General features: G+C 50.5%; 1 protein-coding gene across 1 annotated transcript; it reads right to left on the bottom strand.

Moving 5' to 3' along the window:
- Window positions 1–1,881: 1,881 nt before the first annotated feature.
- Window positions 1,882–10,190, bottom strand: PECR (peroxisomal trans-2-enoyl-CoA reductase). The gene is made up of 8 exons (XM_073647469.1): window positions 10,031–10,190; window positions 7,332–7,465; window positions 6,907–7,072; window positions 6,150–6,231; window positions 5,775–5,871; window positions 4,299–4,409; window positions 3,091–3,202; window positions 1,882–2,092 (listed from the first exon to the last, which is right to left on the bottom strand). The coding sequence occupies exons 1-8, from the start codon at window positions 10,140–10,142 to the stop codon at window positions 2,004–2,006; spliced, it is 903 nt and encodes a 300-aa protein (XP_073503570.1). The 5' UTR covers window positions 10,143–10,190; the 3' UTR covers window positions 1,882–2,003.
- Between the last annotated feature and the right edge of the window lie 10,955 nt (window positions 10,191–21,145).

Below are 21,145 nucleotides of genomic sequence, written 5' to 3'. Positions count from 1 at the left end.
GGATCTATTATATAGAGTCATTACACGCAGAGGGATCTATTATATAGAGTCATTACACGCAGAGGGATCTATTATATAGAGTCATTACACACCGAGGGATCTATTATATAGAGTCATTACACACCGAGGGATCTATTATATAGAGTCATTACACACAGAGGGATCTATTATATAGAGTCATTACACGCAGAGGGATCTATTATATAGAGTCATTACACGCAGAGGGATCTATTATATAGAGTCATTACACGCAGAGGGATCTATTATATAGAGTCATTACACGCAGAGGGATCTATTATATAGAGTCATTACACGCAGAGGGATCTATTATATAGAGTCATTACACGCAGAGGGATCTATTATATAGAGTCATTACACGCAGAGGGATCTATTATATAGAGTCATTACACGCAGAGGGATCTATTATATAGAGTCATTACACGCAGAGGGATCTATTATATAGAGTCATTACACACCGAGGGATCTATTATATAGAGTCATTACACACCGAGGGATCTATTATATAGAGTCATTACACGCAGAGGGATCTATTATATAGTCATTACACGCAGAGGGATCTATTATATAGTCATTACACGCAGAGGGATCTATTATAGTCATTACACGCAGAGGGATCTATTATAGTCATTACACGCAGAGGGATCTATTATAGTCATTACACGCAGAGGGATCTAGTATAGTCATTACACGCAGAGGGATCTAGTATAGTCATTACACGCAGAGGGATCTAGTATAGTCATTACACGCAGAGGGATCTATTATAGTCATTACACGCAGAGGGATCTATTATAGCCATTACACGCAGAGGGATCTATTATATAGAGTCATTACACACAGAGGGATCTATTATATAGTCATTACACACAGAGTGATCTATTATATAGAGTCATTACAGAGGGATCTATTATATTGTGTGTAATGACTCTATCTAATAGATCCCTCTGTGTGTAATGACCCTATCTAATAGATCCCTCTGTGTGTAATGACCCTAACTAATAGATCCCTCGGTGTGTAATAACTATCTAATAGATCCCTTGGTGTGTAATGACTATCTAATAGATCCCTGTGTGTAATGACTCTAATAGATCCCTCTGCGTGTAATGACTCTATATAATAGATCCCTCTGCGTGTCATGACTCTATATAATAGATCCCTCTGCGTGTCATGACTCTATATAATAGATCCCTCTGCGTGTCATGACTCTATATAATAGATCCCTCTGCGTGTCATGACTCTATATAATAGATCCCTCTGCGTGTAATGACTCTATATAATAGATCCCTCTGCGTGTAATGACTCTATATAATAGATCCCTCTGCGTGTAATGACTCTATATAATAGATCCCTCTGTGTGTAATGACTCTATATAATATAGGAGTTTCACATTTTGTATTGAAGAACTGAAATAAATTAACTTTTTGAGGATATTCTAATTTAGTGAGATGCAGCTGTTTCCTCATGTAACGGCCATAACAGCCTGTGATGAGACCAGCCCTTTACATAGGGATAAGGCAGTGTGACGGAGCCTGTGTTTTCCGTGCCCCCTTTACCTGTGCAGTGCTGACAATATACGACCATTATAAGTACAGGAGCATTTAGTGCAATGTTTCAGTTGCGGAGTTAATGTGACCCCTCCTCCGATGATCAATATCGGACATAGTAAAGGTGCATTATTATACAGACGGTAATTGGTGATTTAGGAGACGATCTGCGCTTATCGCCCCCTGCCCAATACTGTACGGGGCAGGATAGATCACACGATGGCTGCGGCCCCGTACAGGCTGCAGCTTGTCGCTCAATGTGGCGCTCCGGGCTTAGTATCAGGCGTATCTGGCTCAGCTACATCTTGAGCTGCTTCAATCATGATATAATGACGCAGTGTGAAGAACCTGCGCCGCTTTAATTAGTGCTCATTACGGCATCATTCAGATTGGCAATTATGCCGGGCGGCTCGGTGCATGGCGGCTCCCAGAGCCTGGATCTCACAGCTTTGATGGCGGCAGGTCTGCAATCATTTTCTTCAAAGCTTCGGCATTCTCCCCGTCCGGAGCCGGCGGCCACCTGTCGTGGTCTGGATAGAAAGGACACGTGGCCGGTAAATACGTGTGTACGGCGCAGCGCTCAGTGATCACATCTAATAAAACAGATTACATCCCCCCGCTGCCGCCGGAGACCGTTAACGCCTAATTCCCAACACAGAGAACTACTATTGTCAGAATGGAGCCGCAGGCGAGCCAGTAACCCCCCGCGCTACTGCGGAAAACGGAGCACTGTACTCCTCTCCTGCCATCCCATAAAGAACGAAAGGAGCCGAGGCGACCATGGGGTCCCAGCAGTCAGTCATTACCTAGAATGTCAAAGGCAATAACTCTCAATGTTGGGAATAATCCTTTAATTACCTGTGCAGATTTGCATTTATTACCAGTGTTCCACCACTAGGGGGCACCAAAGGACGGAATCTCCACCTCTGAAGTTAAAGGGGATGTCCACATGGCTGCCGTCTAACAAATCTGCCCGTCCACAGCTCGTGTGTCGTATCACAGAAGAAAGCCCACTGAAGTGAATGGGGCCGACGCATCCTGTACACCGGGGGGGGGGCGGCCAACTCTGGCGCTCCAGCTGCTGAGAAACAACAACTCTCAACATGTCCTGACGGCGGTCTGTGAGAGGCTATAGAGGAATGCTGGGAGTTGTAGTTCTTCCACAGCTGCTGTAAACAGGTGTGGCGCTGTTTTTGAAAGAAAGCAGCCATGTTTAACCCCTTTAATCATTATTAGCCTCCGTGGCGACTAGTCACACATGATCTTGCATTAGTGGGGAAGATCCTTCTTTTTAAAAGGTAAAAATATTAAAATTGCTCTGAGATATCAAGTAATAACATCCACGTGTCACATGGGATTATTATAAGACCCCATGGAATAAAACTCCGCAAAGGCTGAAAGCGATGTAGTATTGCTGCACGTCCTGTGATTCCATATAATAATATATATAATAATATACAGAAGCCGGAATTATACATTAAATGCCATTTCATTGTGAAAGAAAAGATCTCGGGGAATCGTCTCCTACCTGGCACCTCCCAATGGCTGTGGTACAAGCTCTGCCCGGCGTCCACCTTCACCGTCTCTCCAGAGATGAAGGAGGCGGCAGGAGACAGCAGGAAACAAACCATCGGCGAGATCTGCGCAGGAGACAAGAAGCAGGACAGCTAGGGTCTTGTTCACACCATCTTTTGCTGCTTGAGTTTAATGTATATACTGGGAGAAGCTCGCGATGTGACACAATGGCTCAGATGTCCAAGGCCATGGTCACACTATGATATAAGGTCAGGAAAGTTCCCGATCTGTACAGAGGCTCAGACGGAGACCCCCTAGGAGTGACGCTGCCTCTTACTGGCTCCATCATGAGTGAGATATGATACACCCCCATTACTGACATGCGGAGGCATCTGTTACCCACAGAATTTCACTAGAAAAACTCTATATTTTTGACAGATTTATTTTTTCTCTTTTTACAAGACCTGGTAGGATAAAGAAGCAGTGTCTACGAAACAAATGGATTCTCTTTTTTTTTTTGCAGTAAGACAGAAACCAAATCAGCACCGAGGGCCCCAGAGCCCTGCGGAGACAGTTATCATTTACAGCAGCAGATTTCCCGGCGCCTGCACAGAAGATAGGCGAGTGAATGCAGCTCCACCAGTGTCCTCAGGGGGCTCCACTGTGGGTGAAGGGGAAGGGGCCAGACGAGCCGCCGGGCAAAAGGACGGGAGGAAGGGACCAGACGAGCCGCCGGGCAAAAGGACGGGAGGAAGGGGCCAGACGAGCCGCCGGGCAAAAGGACAGGAGGAAGGGACCAGACGAGCCACCCGGAAAAAGGACGGGAGGAAAGAGCCAGACAAGCCATCCGGAAAAAGGACAGGGAGTGGCAAGACGAGCCAGAAGGGAAAAAGGGACAGGGAGGGGACGAGCAACCCGAAAAAAGGACAGGGCGGGGGGGGTGTAGGGGAGACGACGACAGGCGAACAGCCCGGAAGGGCGAGCCTGGCAGCAGCCCTCGTATACAGAGCTCAGGCCGCTTAGCCAAGCGTTCTTATATCTGGGGATCCAGGGGAGAAAGCTGTTGGATGAATGCATGTCCGGGCGCTATTTCTCTTGTGTGTGCCTATGCACTTGTCTGCCCCAGGGTGGAGGTTTGTTACAGTTGCCTCCAGGCTATTGCTTGCAGTGTATAAATGGGTGACTGGTGACCAGCAGACCTCGGCCTGGGTAACATCTTACCTCTTCAGGGAGTCCGAGTCTCTTGGCTGGAATTTTAGGGATGTAATTATAAAACATTGCAGGCCCGCCATCTTTATAATTCTCTACGGCAGTCTTTGAAAAGATGGTTCCCTGCAAAAGATGATGGCATGGAGACTGTTAGATGAAGAGACAACCTGCTGTGTGTAGATGAGACGTACGTTCGGGGTGTAGGTCTCTAGTACAAGCCGTCGCTGATGTCGTGACGCCCATCACTCTGCAGTGATCTCACAGGTATAGTGGAACTAACAGTAGCAAACATCCATGTCAGGGAGATCACACAATATCCCACCACTGCAGTCACTGTCAGGATTGAGCTGGAATTCGCGCACACACAACCCCGATTACTCACTACGTAGCTATAAGCAAGCGAGCAGAAAACGTATGGCGTCACTCCTCTGGATTCCAACGCATGGAATGTGTGTTCACGCCCCATACGGTTACTGCCAGCTTCATGATAGCCCAATTATTATTATTCTTTGCCACCACTGACCCAATTTGAAATCTAATACAGGCCGGGTCGGACGCCTGTGTTTTGGTAGCGTATATGGCTTCGGGGGAGGAACGATTACAGGACAAAAGAAACAGGACTATTCAATATTATATTTAATCCAAAAGGGAGGCAGTTAATATCAAAAATATACAAAAGGTTTTACAAAGGGGACAATACAATACATAATATGCAGTTACACAAAATATACAGGATTAAAAAAGAAACTTACTATTAAGTTCGCAGAGACAACTCAGTATAGTTGGAGGGAAGCGCTCCTATTGGACAGTTCAGCGAACGTGACCCGTGTTAAACATTAATATGTACTTCCAATATGAGTACTAATCCATACTCAGTGGGGTCTTTTATGCCAAAGGGGGAGGCTGGCCCACACACCCCCTGTGCTGACATCATGTGGTGTGGGATAACTTATCGCTCGTTGATCAGAAGCTTGCAAACGACGCCCTAATTTCCACTACAAATTTGCCTTTCTTTAGAGATCACACATGACCTGGCTGCGGTCAGTTATTCTGGTACTTTTGTGCCATAGCTCCCCGGAGGGGCTTACAGCTACAGGAAAATAAGCATATTGTTCTTTAGCTGATCCTGCCACTAAAAATATGGGTCCCATTATTATCGGATGTATGGAACTTCAGATATTCCATATTGTGTGCCAGTGCCGGCCCGGCTAAAGATTACTGTTGAATTCCTTTTGAAGCTCTGGGAATACAACCTTCTCAGCTAGATGTAGATTTCTTGCAAGCCTGTTGTTAATTGGGTTTGGTAGCACCTTTTGGGCTAGCATTTGCTTACAAGGCATTTCTCATGTGTGTGTTAATTTGCATACAGACAGACGGTAGATTGTCAGCTCTTCTCTCCTGACAAATACTATAGGGGAGGGGGGGGGGGAGAAGAGTAGTCTGTGAGGGAGAAATTCTTAATATTTTTCTGACAATCCAGATACCTACCGGAGCGACAGAGTTAACCCTGACACCGGTGTGAGCCCATTCGATCGCGAGGCTTTTTGTCAGGTTGTCCACAGCGGCTCGTGCTGCTCCCGTGTGACTGCCGACAGAAAACACAGCAATGAAGGAAGCGCCGTACACAAAGACACAAACCCCTGCTCTGCAGGAAATTACCAGTCTTGTAAAGATCCTGAACTTATCACCAAGAGAGTTTTATGGAATATGCTCCAGAGCAGAATTCATAGTTCAGTTTCAAGTCACTGGAAACAGTCAGCAATCTTGTGCTCAGACATGCCCATAACAGCTTACTAGAGCGCCTACAATGCAGGCAGGGGGGCTACATCACATTAAAGTAAATGGTGAGAAATTATATCTTACGCCATGATGGGAAATCCTCTCCACATGTCTGCCACGATATTCACTATGGCGCCACCATGTTCCTTCATCCAGGCATTGTACACTGCAGGAGGACAGATCGTGGTCAGAGAAATCGACCACAGGCAGGAGAAAACAGAGGACATCTGTATGGCTCCTCATAATTAACTTACTAAACCCAGTGATATTCATGGCCACTACACAATGCCCAAGACGGTCCAATTCTGGTGCACTGCAGCACCTTCATGTATTATACCCCAGAGCTGCACTCACTATTCTGCTGGTGCAGTCACTGTGTACATACATTACATTACTGATCCTGAGTTACATCCTGTATTATACTCTAGAGCTGCACTCACTATTCTGCTGGTGCAGTCACTGTGTACATACATTACATTACTGATCCTGAGTTACATCCTGTATTATACTCCAGAGCTGCACTCACTATTCTGCTGGTGCAGTCACTGTGTACATACATTACATTACTGATCCTGAGTTACATCCTGTATTATCCTCCAGAGCTGCACTCACTATTCTGCTGGTGCAGTCACTGTGTACATACATTACATTACTGATCCCGAGTTACCTCCTGTATTATATTCCAGAGCTGCACTCACTATTCTGCTGGTGCAGTCACTGTGTACATACATTACATTACTGATCCTGAGTTACCTCCTGTATTATACCCCAGAGCTGCACTCACTATTCTGCTGGTGCAGTCACTGTGTACATACATTACTGATCCAGCGCTGACACTTACCGGCTTTGCAGCAGTAGAAGGTGCCGGTCAGGTTGGTTTCCACCACGGCGTTCCATCCTTTAGCACTAATCGCTTCACTTGGACTCGGGAATTGACCTCCTCCATTGTTGACCAAGAAGTCGATGCGGCCGTAGACGCTCAGCGTGGACTGAACCAGAGATTCTACCTGTTCTCAGAAAACAGCAAACAAGAATTAAAAAAGGAGCCAGCATTGCAGAGGTTAACACGTCTGCACACAAAACCATATATTTATACTGGAGCCCAATAATGTGGAACTCCTCGTCACACTCAGTCCTCACATCATCACATGAATGGACCGAATCCCAAAAGATCAGCAAACTAGTCCTGAAATACTCTGCACTGCATGCACAGTCCTGTCCACACCCGCATGTGCTGGAGAGAGAAGCAGTTCGCGGTCCGCTCACCTCCTCCTCCTTGCGGATGTTACACTGCAGCGCTGTCACCATAGACGGGTTCGTGGGGGAGATCTGGGACACCAGGTCCTTGGCGGTTTCCTTCAACCGGTCAAGTTTCCGGGAGGCAATAACCGTATTGCAACCTGCGGAGAGCAAATGGAGGATAAGCATGGATGATGGGAGTTACAGCCGTGGAGCCCCCAATCCCCATGATCAGCAGCTTGTGAGACCACTGCAGCCACAAGACAGATTGCAGCCTGCTCCTCCCCCTCTCCTGAGATACTCTGTGCTGCTGTGCTCCTCCCCCTCTCCTGAGATACTCTGTGGTGCTGGGGAAAATACTCCACCCCTGTCAAACAGCCTTGCTACACAGGTCATTTGTGCATTAGAGGTCTGTATCCAGTCCAGACAATCCCCTGTGATACAACGTGAGGACTCCGGACTGATACATTGTAACAAACTATCAGGACAGCAGTGAGATCGGCGCGGTACACAGCGATGCTGCTACAAGCAGGAAGCCAAAAACGCCCAAAACCCGGCAGATTATGGGAGACGGCAGATGAGAAGTCTTAGGCTATGTTCACACGTTATGTTCTTGCTGCGTTTTTTTTTTCTGCAGGCCAAACCTGCTCTCTTGGCAGTAAAGAAACAGCTTACAAAAAGCAGGTTTGCGGCGTTTTTAGGGTATGTGCACACAGTCAGGAAACGCTGTGGATTGGACACAGCACTTTACATTACAAGCAAAGTGGATGGGATTACAAGAAATGCCCACTATGCGTCTCCGTGCACCTGCGGATCCCCGCGGACACTGACATGTGGTGCTTCTTTCCAGACCGCAGCGTGTAAATTTCTCTTGCAGAGTCGCTGGTCTCCACAAGAGAAATTCTATCAGTGCAATGTATAGGATGCGGTGAAAGGTTCAATGAACACATAGGATTCACCTGCGGGCGGCGCTGTGGACGCAGCATAGAGTATAAAGTATACTGACAGTACGGATCATGTGCACATACCGTTATTGTCTCTTGTGCATGCTGATAAAGTTTAGTGCCCTAAAACATGATGCAACTTCCTTAGGTGTTTGCGGCAAAAACGGATACCTGACTTTTTGCACTTACTCGTTGCTTTCTAAGGGTTAAAAAACACTGAAAGAAGTGACATGCTGCAGTTTTCCAAATCAGTCAGAAAAAATAAAAACAATGTGTGTGCCTGAAACTTCTGAAATCTCATAGCTTTTGCTGGTGTTGTAAAACGCAGTTTAAAATTTGCATAAAAGAAAATAAAAGAATACATGCAACGTGTGAACATAGCCTTAAACAAGGTCACATCTAGCAGTAAGAAGGAAGGTGTAACGTCTCCGTCGCTTCTATATTTGGAGTCCAAGGCAGGACGTCGTCATTGCGCATGTTCTGTGCTGCGGTGACACTGGAGATCGCTCTGAACTTTGCACATATCAGACTCCTCCAGGAGCTGAGCATCGGCCTCTCCTGACCTCCCCCGACCTCCACTATATACTTCTCTTACAGGAATACCCCTTTATTCCATGAACACTGGATGCCCCAATATATTAAACCACGTCATTATACTGTTCACGAGCTGTAAGCAGAATTGCAAGTCACTTAAAGGGAACCTGCACATCCAGAAAAGCTGCGCACTTAGGCTATGTTCCCACATGTTGTGTTTTTTTATGTCAGAAATCTGCAGCAAAACTGATCTCTGGCAGGAAATCAGCTGCGTCAAATCTGCAGGTTTTGCTGCGTTTTTTTCACCACCCATTACTTCCTATGGATGAAAAAACACTGAAGGAAGTGACATGCTCTAGTTTCCAAAAACCCAACCAAGCCACAAAATAAGGAACAAAAAAAAACCAAGATGTGTGAACAGAGAATCCTGGTTTCTCATAGACTTTGCTAGTACTGCAAAACGCAGCTGAAAATTTGCATAAAAATCTGCAGCAAAAACCGCTGAAAAACCCAACGTGTGTGAACATAGCCTTAGAGCTATAGCGGCAGTTTTCAGATAAATAGCACTTAAATCCTTTGATCTGCGGCTGCAGGGAGAAAATGACGTCTTATTGTTCCTGCAGCCGATCGCTTCTAGGGCAGTGTAATCACTCCCTGTACATGGACAGCCTGCTCTGCAGAGAGTGTGCGCACAGCAGGCTGTCAATCACTGTGACGGGGCATGACTACAGCCGCACTCATGGTATACAGAGCAGTGAGGGGTACACCTCCCGTACGAGCGGCTGCAGGGAGAATAAAACTTAATTTTCTCCCTGCAGCTGCTGCTCCAGTTACCTCTAAATGGACAGCAGGCTCCTCACAGCACAGATAGTCGTACAGTGGACAGACCCTTTAAGAATAACGCCTTGTGCTGGCACCGAGCGTCCATGTACCAGGGGCAGAATCAGCCCCCATCCCGCAGACACAGGAGTGGGGCCGGGGGCTCAGAGGACACGTCTCGGCCTCCCCGCACCATAGCATTGTGGCCATTGCTCTCGTACACAATATGTCCTGGACATCAGCTGAAGAACTACAAATCCCAGCCTGGCGCCGACCTCCTACAGCGCGGTTCCCACTGTGTTGCCAGCATGGCATGCCGGGACTTGTAGTTCCATCGCGGGCTGAGCGGCGCCTGGTCTCCCTGCAGTCACCGCGAGGAATATCAGCAATGAAAGCGTTAACACGAGCCGTCACCGCCGCACACCGGACCTAGTCCCAGCAGCTCCGCCGCGATCGCCTTCCCGATGCCGGTGCCTCCTCCAGTCACAATGGCGACTTTGTTCTTGAACAGTCCAGGAGCGAACACATCGCGTGCCGCCATGATCGCAACAGTCACGTGATACTTCCGGGTCACAGGTCGCGTCACAGTGTTTCCATGGCGACCAGTGCAGCCTTAGTAACTGCTAAAGATGTCCCAGAGGAACGCCTGAGCCAGAAATACATCCCATAATAATGTGCAGCCCATAATATATACACCCCACAATGGTGCACCTGCAATAGCTGCACCCACAGATCCCCCATGACAGCGCGTCCTCCGCAGATCCCCCATGACAGCGCATCCTCCCCAGATCCCCCATGACAGCGCGTCCTCCCCAGATCCCCCATGACAGCGCGTCCTCCGCAGATCCCCCATGACAGCTCATCCTCCGCAGATTCCCCATGACAGCGCGTCCTCCGCAGATCCCCCATGACAGCGCGTCCTCCGCAGATCCCCCATGACAGCGCGTCCTCCGCAGATCCCCCATGACAGCACGTCCTCCGCAGATCCCCCATGACAGCGCGTCCTCCGCAGATCCCCCATGACAGCGCGTCCTCCGCAGATCCCCCATGACAGCGCGTCCTCCGCAGATCCCCCATGACAGCGCGTCCTTTGCAGATCACCCATAACAGCACGTCCTCCACAGATCCCCCATAAAAGCGCACCCTCCAGAGATCCCCATAACAGCGCGTCATCCACAGATCCCCCATGACAGTGCATCCTCCACAGATTCCCCATGAGAGCACGTCATCCACAGATCCCCAAAACAGCGCATCACCCACAGATCCCCATAACAGTGCATCCTCCACAGATCCCCCATTACAGAACATCCTCCACAGATCCCCCATAACAGCACATCCTCCAGATCCCCCATAACAGCGCGTCATCCACATATCCCCATAACAGCGCGTCATCCACAAATCCCCCATAACAGTGCATCATCTGCAGATTCCCAATAACAGCGCGTCCTCCACATATCCCCCATAACAGCGCCACATCCACAGATACCCCATAACAGTGCGTCCTCCACAGATACCCCATAACAGTGCGTCATCCACAGATCCCCCATAACAGAGCATCATCCATAGATCCCCCATAACAGAGCATCATCCACAGATCCTCCATAACAGTTCGTCATCCACAGATACCCCATAACAGTGTGTCCTCCACAGATACCCCATAACAGTGCGTCAGCCACAGATACCCCATAACAGCGCGTCAGCCACAGATCCCCCATAACAGTGCGTCAGCCACAGATCCCCCATAACAGTGCGTCAGCCACAGATCCCCCATAACAGTGCATTATCCACAGATACCCCATAATAGTGCATCATCCACAGATCCCCCATAACAGCGCGTCATCCACAGATGCCCAATAGCAGTGTATTCTTAAAGGGGTTTTCCCATGAACAAAAGTTGATTTTAATCAATAGATCTTGGAATAATAATAATTTCCACAATTGAATGTATTTAAATAAAATGTTCCTGTGCTGAGATAATCTTATACATGTGTCCCTGCTGTGTACTGTGTAATGGCTGTGTCTGACCCTGCAGGGACATGGTCTGATCATACCACATCTCCTGGGCAGGAGAGGAAGCAAACGAGTATACAGACATTACAGCAAACGAGTATACAGACATTACAGCGGGGGATCAAAGATGATTCTTTCTTTGAAGTAAAACATTTTTAAAAAAACAGGTAGGGCATTGTTTTATCTCACAAAAAGAATCCTCTGTGATCCCCTGTTGTCCAGTCTGCATACTCTTTTGCTTCCTCCCCTGCCCAGGAGATGTGGTATGACCAGACCATGTCCCTGCAGGGTCAGACACAGCCATTACACAGTACACAGCAGGGGCACATTTATAAGATTATCTCAGCACAGGAACATTTTATTTAAACACCTCCAATTGTGGAAGTTATTATTATTCAAAGATCTATTGATTAAAATGAACTTTATTTCGTGGGAAAACCCCTTTAAGATTGTGGTGCAGACATTTGTACACCATTTCTGCATCTCTTACCAGGAAAAACGCTGTGTAAAAAAGACACGTTTTTGACATGCGTTTTTGGTGCAGATTTTTCCCCTTATTTACAGTGCATCCTCTGCAGATCCCCCATAAGGGTATGTGCAGACAATCAGTTAACGCTGCCGATTGGACGCAGCACACTTGCGCTGCGTGCAAACCGCAGCAGCTGACGCGCCCCTGGGCCTGTGTCGCGCTGCGTTGCGCACGCGGGAGCTTACCCGGAGCCGGATCTGTTGAGGGTTGTAGTCTCGTGGCGGTGATCCGGTCCGTGCCCAGGGAGTCAGACTAAGTGGCGCTGTATTAGCGGTAGATGTTGGACGACTACGCCACCCGTTGAGTACAGCTAAGGAGCTGCTGCTGCAGGGCAGACCGCTGAGGCCGGTGGTAGGATTGTGCAGCGTGATAGTATAACCCCCAACGGGAGGGGTATGGCCTCAGGGCAGCCGACGTGGATGATGGGGGTAGCAGGAACCACTCGGAGACGGTACGGTGTAGTTCAGGGTCTTTACTGGTGACAAAGATAGACCCTCCCGGAGTACTGGCTAGCGATTGGGGCCTGGTCAGTCCTTGAGCAGATGGGATCTCCCCTGGCCAGGCGGAGTTGTAGGCCTCCCAAACTAACGATACTCTTCCGGCTACCTTGCTAGAGGCGGGTATAAGTAGCCCACGTCCCTGAGTGTACCGTGTGGTGCTCACCCGTATGGCCGGTGACTCGGGGCCTTCTAGTAGCTTCCGCTCCACGACGGCGGTGCTGGTCCCACGCGTGTGACCGTGCCTTCGGGTTTCTGGGCCAGAGGACCTGCAATCCCCTGCCGGTCGGTTTCTGCTGCTGGATAGGAGTTAGTCCCCACAGCCTCGGACTCCGGGTCCGGTGATAACTTCTCAGTCAGGGCGAGCTCTGCAGCTGCCAGCCCCTGACTCCTTGTAGCACTGCTCCCACAGAGCTCCTGATGTTCTTTTCCTATATCTGCTTCTCTGTCTCTACTTCTTCTCTACTCACTAACCCTGCCTCAGCCCTAGGTTTATATAGGGGAAGTTCTTCCCCTCCCAGCACTGGGCAGGAGGTGTGGCATGCATAGGATCCCTGACCAAGAGACCTCCCACCTGCTCTCAGACGTAATATCTCTATCACTGTGGCAACCAGACCCCTGGGGTGTCACATTCCCCCCTAGTGAACTTTAGTACTCCGGGACTAAACATATTTTTAGAAAAACATAACAAGGTATAAACAATAATAATACAATAAGAAAAACACATAAAGATGGTTACGGCGTGTCCGCAACCGGGTGCAGTTTTGAAGAAAAGCAAGGTGTCCATTTCACCAAAACAGGGAGACGTAACCAGGTAGGGGTCTGTCCTGCCCCGAGTCCTTAACAGTCTTTAGTCCATTCCTAGGTTACGCTCCAACCAATTGTACAAGGATTCCCGGTAAATCCACCAAGGACTCCTAAAAATAACTAGAAACACATAATTATACACAAGCAACAAGAAAAACAGGTAACCATAAATAAAACAACTTATACACTTCAAATCCTCCAACGTGCGGGTAACTGGCCTCTAGTGGCCCTAGTGGACCTACGGAGCTGACTGTCTAGCCCCGAACTACAGGGTGTAGGAACTGTCAAGGGTAAACTGGGCAGCTGTCCACGGGCCCTTTGGCTCACTAGAGGCATGGCAGGTTCACTATAAGCAGAGGGTTGATCCTCCTGGTCTGCTGGTGTGGGGTCTTCTGCCTCCTGGACCGGCTGTTCTTCCAGCTCTACCTGTTGCTCCGTAGGTGCTTGGGATGCTGGTTGGAGGAAGGTGAGTACGGGTACCACAATTGCGCCATTGACTTGAGTCCAAGACCGAGGGAAGTCTCCGAGCACAGTACTAACCATATCTTCCCTTTCCTCTACGGGTCGAGGGTCTTCTTGTTCCTCTTCAGGGTTCCGTAGCTGTTCGGGACACTTCTTCAGGTGATCCCGGGATACAATGGTTGTGGTTTCCCCTCCGTCTTTACTGATGGTACAGACCTTTGGGTTGTCGTGGCTTGAGGGCAGTACGATGTACGGGTCCTTCTCCCACTGGTCGTCCAACTTGTGGAGCCGCCTTTTCCTCTTCAAGACCTGCTCTCCGGGTACCAGGGGAACAGCGGGAGCATACTGGTTGTAAGTTTTCTCTTGTCTTTCCCTAGCTTGACAGAGACTTCGCTCCACGCTCTCCTGTACTTTCCGGTACTGCTGCTGCCTCTCTGTGTCCCAGTCTGCTTCTGGTGAAGTGTCCTCGGGTGTCAGGACTCCCATCTCCAGGTCAACAGGTAGCTTACCAGGTCTTGCCCTCATCGGGTAAGCCAGGGTACAGTTGGTGGAACCTACCGGGATGTGGTTGTATAGGTCCACTAGGTCGGGCAGCCTCTCAGGCCACAGACTGCGTTCTTCCAGGGGCAATGTTTTCAGAAGATCTATCACCACCTGGTTCATTTTCTCACAAAGTCCATTAGTTTGCGGATGATAGGGTGTCGTCCTTATCTTCCGGCAGCCATACAGAGTGCAGAATTCTTGGAAGACCTCCGCTTCAAAGGCAGGTCCCTGGTCTGTCAACACTTGGTCCGGGTACCCGTGTGGACGGCAGAAATGCTGCTGGAAGGCTCTAGCTGCTGTTCGAGCTGTTAAGTCCTTGACGGGGACGACAACCAAGAACCGGGAGTAGTGATCCACGATGGTTAGTGCGTAGACGTAGCCACTTCTGCTTGGGGTCAGTTTTACATGATCCAAGGCTACCAGTTCCAACGGCTGTCGGGTGACGATGGACTGCAGGGGAGTCTTCTGGCTGGCACGGTCCTTCCTTCTTAGGTTGCACGGGCCACAGTCTCTGCACCACCTCTCGATGGTTCCCCTCATGCCTACCCAGTGGAACCGCCCGCGCAGCAGGAACTCCAGCTTCTTCCATCCGAAGTGTCCAGCCCCATCGTGGTATGCCTCCATCACCACGGCTGCGTCTCTTCGTGGCACCACTACTTGCCAGATTAGTTCATGCGTCCGGGAGTTAACCATTCGGCGGCACAACTTCCCCTTATAAAGGAACAGTCGACTCTTCTCAGCCCATAGTTGCTAGGCTTCCTCCGGAGCGTCTGGGTCAAGGCGAGCCTCTGGCCGAGTCAGCATCTCCTTCACCAGTCGGACGGCAGGGTCACTGTCTTGCGTTTCCGCCCAGTTGTAGTGAGGCAAGGGATTAAACGTAGCAGCTTGCTTACTCCTTACCCGGTGGGAATACTGGATAGTCCCATGACGGTGGAACGCGGGGAGTTCGACTTCTTCCAGTCCCTCTGGATCTTCTCCTACGTCCGGTAGGTTTGGCATCCTGGACAGGGCGTCCGCGTTGGTATTGGAGCGTCCTGCCCGGTATTTGATTGTGAACTCGTAGTTGGACAGACGGGCCATCCATCTCTGCTCTAGGGCACCGAGTCTTGCTGTGTCCAGGTGTGTCAACGGGTTGTTATCCGTGTACACGGTGAACCGGGAGGAAGCGAGGTAGTGCTTAAAGCGTTCGGTGACTGCCCACACCACTGCCAGGAACTCTAGCTTAAATGAGCTGTAATTCTCAGGGTTTCTCTCGGTGGGTCGCAGTTTTCGGCTGGCGTAAGCGATTACTCGTTCTTTCCCCTGCTGGATCTGGGACAGCACGGCTCCTAGCCCGATGTTACTTGCGTCGGTGTAAAGGATAAAGGGCTGGCTGTAATCAGGGTACGCCAGGATTTCATCCCCCGTGAGGGCCATCTTCAGCTGGCGGAAGGACTCTTCTTCTAACTTCTCCCATCTGAAGGGTGGCTTCTGGTTCTTGGCCTTCCGGGACTGGCCTATCAGGAGGTCCTGCATAGGAGCTGACTTTTTGGTGAAACCGGGGATGAATCTGCGGTAATAGCCTACCAACCCGAGGAACTGCCGCACTTCCTTTACACTGGAGGGACTTGGCCATTCCTTAATTGCGGTGATCTTATCAGGGTCGGGAGCCACTCCATCAGCGCTCACCACGTGTCCCAGGTACTGCACCTTTGGTTTCAGGAGGTGACACTTGGAGGGTTTCACCTTTAGGCCGTAGCTTGCCAGAGCTTCGAACACTTCCGCCAGGTGTTTCAGGTGGTCCTCATACGTCTTGGAATATACGATGACATCGTCCAGGTACAGCAGGACCGTCTCGAAGTTTCTGTGGCCCAGACAGCACTCCATTAATCGTTGGAAGGTTCCTGGTGCGTTGCAGAGTCCGAACGGCATGCAGGTAAACTCGCTAAGTCCCATCGGGGTGGTGAATGCGGTCTTCTCCCGGTCCGCCTCTGCTACAGGAACCTGCCAGTACCCACTAGTGAGATCCAAGGTAGAGAAGAAGTTAGCAGATCTTAAAGCAGCCAAAGACTCCTCTATCCTTGGTAAGGGGTACGCATCCTTGTGTGTGATACGGTTGATTTTCCGGTAATCTACACACATCCTCATGTTGTTGTCTTTCTTTTTGACTAAGACTAGTGGAGCTGCCCAGGGGCTACAGCTATCCCTGATCACCCCAGCCTCCTTCATGTCTCTAAGCATCCCCTTGGCGTGTTGGTAGTGTGCAGGGGGTACGGGTCGATACCTCTCTTTTATGGGAGGATGGTCTCCCGTGGGGATGTGGTGTTCTACCCCTTTGACTCGCCCGAAGTCTAACGGGTGTTTACTAAACACTCTCTCATACTCTTGAACCACCCGATAGACTCCCTGTTTCTGGTGTGAGGGAGTGGAGTCAGTACCCAAATGTAGTTGCTGACACCAGTCCTCCATTGTTTTCTGAGAGCCGTTACCTTCCTCCGGGGAAGATGGAGGCAAGGGTTCTACGGACTGTATGGAATCTTGATTGATGGTATACAATTTGGCTAGCGTGGCATACCGGGGCAGGTACACTTCCCTCTTCCCGATATTTATTATGCGAACGGGCACCCTCCCATGGCGTACATTGACCACCCCCCGTGCTGTCAAAATGGTGGGCCTACTGTCTGAGTAAACTGGTTCTACCATTGCCTGGTAATCTCTACCTCTCAGACCAATAGCTGCCCGGCACCAAATCATCATTTCACTTTTCGGGGGCATGGCAATAGGGAAAGGGTCACACATTCGCACGCTACCAATCTCACCACCGGAGAGTTCTAGCTGTTGCCGTCGCATCAGTGCCCGGATCTCTTTCTGGAGCACTCGCTGCTGGCCGGAGCTGGCGTTCTTGGCAACCTGCTGTAAAAGGAAAATCACCTCTGCAAGACAATTTTCAATTACATTAGTTCCTAGAGTTATCTTTGGGTGACTCTCGTGTTTGTCAATGTCTACAATGATCAGTCCCTGTGCTGCCAGTTCGACTCTACCGATTTTAATGGTCACCTCTTTAAATCCAATCTGTGGCACGGGCTGACCATTGCTGGCGATGATACTCAAGTCGTCGTCAGGGTAGCGGGTGATATCCGAGTCATTCCAGTACTGCTTGAAGAGCACGTACGGGATGGTGGTGACCTGTGACCCGGTGTCCAGTAGGGCACTCATAGGAATGCCATCCAGTACCACGGGTAAGACTGGACGTCCTCCCACATATTTGTCGCGCCAGTTCGATGGGCCTGGTGATCTTTTTCCTGGGGGTTGGCCCTCTACCCCAGGTTGTGCCAGTTTAAAGGACAGTACCTTGCCATATGTCCGGGTTGATTGCAGCGGCGGCAGATGGGTCGTCCGTCCTCGTTGTATCGGTCGCTGGGTCTTCCTCTGGCCGGTGGGGTCCTCCTTGGTCGACGCCACGGGATGTCCTCCGGTCCGGATGCCAGCTGGATCTTCCCTGGAGTGGAAACCTGTAAAGACTGCACAGTTCGGGTTAGCGCAGCAACGCTTTTAGCTAGCTCTTGGACCTGATGGTGCAGGTCTGGAGCCGGGTCATTGTTCAAAGCCTGCGCACCAGCTCCCACAGGCCCTGCCGACAAGGGCGCCGCCTCCTGGTGGTAAGTGGTAGTGGGGTGTCTGGGGGTCACAACGCCACCTGGTGCCGGTTCTCGAAGCACCCGGATGGCTCTGTCCTTGAACTGTGCAAATCCCAGATGAGGGTCCTGTAAGGCCATTGCCCGCAACTGGGTTCGGTGGGCATTGCAATATAAACCCTCTATAAATTGTTCAGTCAACAGCCTGTCCTCGTCTCCCACGCCGTCAGGGTCGGTCTGCTTAATGGCTCTCAGGGCCTCTTGTAGGTTCAGGGCATAGTCCCTTATACTCTCATGTGCCCGCTGTTTGCACCCGTAGAATCTAAGCTTGATCTCGGCTGAGGTGCGGGTATCAAAGGTGTCCCTCAGCCGGGTTAGTATCCCTGCGACAGTCCTCCCCCCAGGTGGCCAGGACTTTACCTCCCTTTGGGCTGCCCCGGTTAATTGGGCCACCAGGATGCTCACTTTTTGCTCCTCTGTGAGGGGGTACACCTGGAAGAGGCTATCCAGCTTTTCTCTAAAGTCATGCAGGGTATGTGACTCCCCTGAGTACTGGGGTAGCCAGGCTGCCCCCGGGATATAGGGCATGGTGAAAGGCATGACCGCAACAGCGGTGGCGCTGGCGGGGGTTGAAGCGGTGAAGCTCTCCTCCGTATCCGACATCCTTCTCCCCCCTAGTGGACCGTGGCCTACCTTGCGATGATCCTCTTCCGTAGGCCGCGGCTCCGCAGTGGATCGTCAGGGTTGAGGACCTTCCGTCGCGCTCCTGTGACGTCGGCGTCTGCTGGGCTCCTTCCAGGACCTTACGCAACGTCCGGACGTGAGGCGGGGCTTCAGTTCTCGCGCGCTTTCGGAGTCCACGCCCCTCTTCTTCCCGCGCGGCGTCCTCAAGATGGCGTCCAATGGCAGGAAAACTCCACGTATGGCGGGAAGAAGGCCGAAGATGGCGCCGGATGGCGGGAAAACTCCACCGATGGCGGGAAGGAAGCGGAAGATGGCGCCGGATGGCGGGAATCTTCACCACAGGTAAGTTTGAACAGTCTTTTTCAGGCACGCAGTACCCGGTGGTTGCGGGCACGAAATCCTGCCGACTACGCCAAAAGTTGACGCGCCCCTGGGCCTGTGTCGCGCTGCGTTGCGCACGCGGGAGCTTACCCGGAGCCGGATCTCTTGAGGGTTGTAGTCTCGTGGCGGTGATCCGGTCCGTGCCCAGGGAGTCAGACTAAGTGGCGCTGTATTAGCGGTAGATGTTGGACGACTACGCCACCCGTTGAGTACAGCTAAGGAGCTGCTGCTGCAGGGCAGACCGCTGAGGCCGGTGGTAGGATTGTGCAGCGTGATAGTATAACCCCCAACGGGAGGGGTATGGCCTCAGGGCAGCCGACGTGGATGATGGGGGTAGCAGGAACCACTCGGAGACGGTACGGTGTAGTTCAGGATCTTTACTGGTGACAAAGATAGACCCTCCCGGAGTACTGGCTAGCGATTGGGGCCTGGTCAGTCCTTGAGCAGATGGGATCTCCCCTGGCCAGGCGGAGTTGTAGGCCTCCCAAACTAACGATACTCTTCCGGCTACCTTGCTAGAGGCGGGTATAAGTAGCCCACGTCCCTGAGTGTACCGTGTGGTGCTCACCCGTATGGCCGGTGACTCGGGGCCTTCTAGTAGCTTCCGCTCCACGACGGCGGTGCTGGTCCCACGCGTGTGACCGTGCCTTCGGGTTTCTGGGCCAGAGGACCTGCAATCCCCTGCCGGTCGGTTTCTGCTGCTGGATAGGAGTTAGTCCCCACAGCCTCGGACTCCGGGTCCGGTGATAACTTCTCAGTCAGGGCGAGCTCTGCAGCTGCCAGCCCCTGACTCCTTGTAGCACTGCTCCCACAGAGCTCCTGATGTTCTTTTCCTATATCTGCTTCTCTGTCTCTACTTCTTCTCTACTTACTAACCCTGCCTCAGCCCTAGGTTTATATAGGGGAAGTTCTTCCCCTCCCAGCACTGGGCAGGAGGTGTGGCATGCATAGGATCCCTGACCAAGAGACCTCCCACCTGCTCTCAGACGTAATATCTCTATCACTGTGGCAACCAGACCCCTGGGGTGTCACACAGCCATATGTTACAGCATAGTGGATGGGATTTGTACAAATCCCATGCCCACTATGCGTTCCCGTTCTCCTGTGGATCACCCGCGGAGACGACATGCGACACGTCTTCACAGACCGCAGCATGTTTCTCTTGACGAGTCGCTGGTCTATGCAAGATAAATTCTATCACTACAATGTATAGGATGCGGTGAATGGTTCCATGAATACATGCAGATTCACCTGCGTGCAGCGCTGTGGACACAGTATAAAGTATACTAAGTTCAAAGCGCTGCCAATACAGACTGTGTGCACATACCCTAACTGTGCATTATCCACAGATCCCCCATAACTGTGCATTATCTGCAGATCCCCCATAACTGTGCATTATCTGCAGATCCCCCATAACTGTGCATTATCTGCAGATCCCCCATAACTGTGCATTATCAGCAGATCCCTCGTAACTGTGCATTATCCGCAGATCCCCCATAACTGTGCATTATCTGCAGATCCCCCATAACTGTGCATTATCTGCAGATCCCTCATAACTGTGCATTATCCGCAGATCCCTCATATCTGTGCATTATCCGCAGATCCCCCAAAACTGTGCATTATCTGCAGATCCTCCATAACTGTGCATTATCCACAGATCCCTCATATCTGTGCATTATCCACAGATCCCCCATAACTGTGCATTATCCGTAGATCCCCCAAAACTGTGCATTATCTACAGATCCCTCATAACTGTGCATTATCTGCAGATACCTCATAACTGTGCATTATCTGCAGATACCTCATAACTGTGCATTATCCGCAGATCCCCCATAACTGTGCATTATCTGCTGATCCCCCATAACTGTGCATTATCTGCAGATCCTCCATAACTGTGCATTATCTGCAGATCCCTCATAACTGTGCATTATCTGCAGATCCCTCATAGCTGTGCATTATCCGTAGATCCCCCATAACTGTGCATTATCTGCAGATCTTCCATAACTGTGCATTATCC

This window comes from Phyllobates terribilis, unplaced genomic scaffold (genome assembly GCF_046119375.1).
Source record: "Phyllobates terribilis strain yellow unplaced genomic scaffold, ASM4611937v1 Scaffold_9__5_contigs__length_417890890, whole genome shotgun sequence".
NCBI classification, from domain to species: domain Eukaryota; kingdom Metazoa; phylum Chordata; class Amphibia; order Anura; family Dendrobatidae; genus Phyllobates; species Phyllobates terribilis.
This window is presented reverse-complemented; position numbering and strand designations above follow the sequence as displayed.